We start from the raw sequence: 2,081 nt of genomic DNA, 5'->3' as shown, positions 1-2,081 counted from the left end.
ATCCAGAATATCAACAGTTGCTCTGCCGTGTGGCTTCTGTCTGGTATAGTCACCCAGCACTGCTGCACCTACGACATCTCAGTACTTCACCAAAAAAGGGGGTGGGGGGGATCCTTATATTGTCCTCAAAAGAAAACAAAGTGAGAGAAGGAGGAAATAGCAAGCCTCGTCAAACAAGACTGGTTTATGCCATGAGACAAGTCCTATAATGAAATATGTATATATTATAATCTACTTTTACAAATATTTGTTGTTCAGGTGAAGGCCCCAGAAGGAAAATTTCAGAAGACCAGTACTGGAGCTGTCAGAATGCAACCAAAGTCAGTTGAGTTGAAGTTTGTCACCAAGAATGATGGCTGTGTACACATTCACCCTTCGTCGGTGAACTATCAGGTCAGAACGGTGGTGTGTGCTTATGTTTACATAAAAGAGGTCCCAGGGTGCGAAACATACCCTAAATCAGGCAAGCTTTGCTTTAGTACTTACAGTCTGAGGGTGTGTTCCCCAGCAGTACCAATGCCTTAGAGAAGGTGGTGTAAGTATAAACAACCTGGCAGTTGGACTATTTCTGGAAAGATTACTTCCACTTCAAGGAAATTATACTGGATACAAAACACTGCTCAAGTCGGATTTCAGATGTAAGATTATTCTTTGCATTGGTGATTTAAGAAGTCATGAGGGCCAGGGATAGAGCTCAGTGGCACAAGTGCCTGCCTGGCAAGTGTGAGGTCCTGAGTTCGATCCCAGTACCAAAAAAAAAAAACACCTCCAAAAAAGAAGTCATGAGCCAGGGATATAGCTCAGCAGCACAGTGCCTGCCTGGCAAGTGCAAGGTCATGAGTTCGATTCCCAGTAAAAAAAATAATAAAAATAAAAGAAATCATGAGCTTGAGCTCAAGGCCAGCCTGAACTGCAAGCAAGACCCTGTCTCAAAAAGACAAAAAAAAAAGAAGTCATGAGCTAATTACATCACTGACCTATTCTTGATTCTGCTTTGGCTTTGTTCTTCCTTCAGCCTGCTGCTGTGAGGCATCTGTGCCCTGCCCCAGCTCACCCAGGTCAGGAGTGGCCTCCTAGTTGTCACATCCAGAGGACTTCACCTGGTCCTCATCCTTGCCTCTCAGGTGCTGACTGACATTGCTGACCTCCCCTCCTAGGGTGTACCTACACCCGCTTGCCCATAAAAACACAGCATCTTTTTGGGGGTGGGGGCCAGGGAACCAGGAATCAAACTCAGGACCTCATGCTTGCCAGGCCGGCACTGCACCCCTGAGCTAAATCCCCGGCCCTAGACACAGCGTCTTGATTCCACTGCAGGCTGCTTGCTGGCGCAGACTGCTCCAAATCTTTCTCTCCAAAGCTGGGTTTTTCCCGAGCGTGCCTGCTGCAGTCACCTCACACTCTACTCATTGTCTCCTGATTTGTTTCTCCCTCTCTGTTCCCTATCTGGAGTGTAGACCGTCCAAATCGGAACTCTGAAGTAACACGTCACATAGACGCCTGCTTCTTACTCAGTTCCAGTTGGTCAACAAGTCCAGGCAGTTCCATCTTTTGACATCAAGATTTGCCTGGTCTTCTCACCCCCACTGCGACTTCCCCAGATCAAACCCCAGTCCTCTGTTCCTTGTTCCGAGTACTACCATGATCTCACTTCTGGTGCTGTCCCCTACTGTCTACACTACTGCAGCCAGCATTGTCTACAAAACACACATTCAACCATGTCAGTCTCCTGCATAAGTGTTCACAGATGGAGCGTACCTGACCCTTCACACCGGGCCCCTTCCCATGCCACATCCCCCACAACCCCTCCTCTGGCATTCTGTGTGTTCCAGCAATACCAGACTACCACAGTGTTCCCCAGTGCCATGACCTATGCCCAGTGCCCAGTTCCCTATGCCTGAAATGACATTATCATTCCCCAGAGAGCTCCTAGTTAATTTTCAGATTTGCATTAAGAATCATTTCCAGGCCAGGCATGGTGGCACATGCCTATAATCCCAGCACATGGGAGGCTGAGGCAGGAGGATCACCATGAGCTCAAGGCCAGCCTGAACTACCTAGCAAGATTTGCCTCAAAAAAA

The 2,081-nt window shown here is 47.9% G+C and overlaps 1 protein-coding gene across 1 annotated transcript in view; it reads left to right on the top strand.

Annotated features, from left to right (window-relative positions):
• Dhx57 (DEAH (Asp-Glu-Ala-Asp/His) box polypeptide 57) overlaps positions 1-2,081 on the top strand; it is a 62,175-nt gene that overhangs the window by 57,166 nt on the left and 2,928 nt on the right. The window contains exon 22 of the mRNA XM_005390897.2: positions 259-393. Coding sequence (XP_005390954.1) covers positions 259-393 — 135 coding nt within the window. The remainder of the gene's footprint in view (positions 1-258; positions 394-2,081) is intronic.

The sequence above is a fragment of the Chinchilla lanigera genome, unplaced genomic scaffold (assembly GCF_000276665.1).
Source record: "Chinchilla lanigera isolate Chin_1 unplaced genomic scaffold, ChiLan1.0 scaffold00040, whole genome shotgun sequence".
Lineage (NCBI taxonomy): Eukaryota > Metazoa > Chordata > Mammalia > Rodentia > Chinchillidae > Chinchilla > Chinchilla lanigera.
This window is presented reverse-complemented; position numbering and strand designations above follow the sequence as displayed.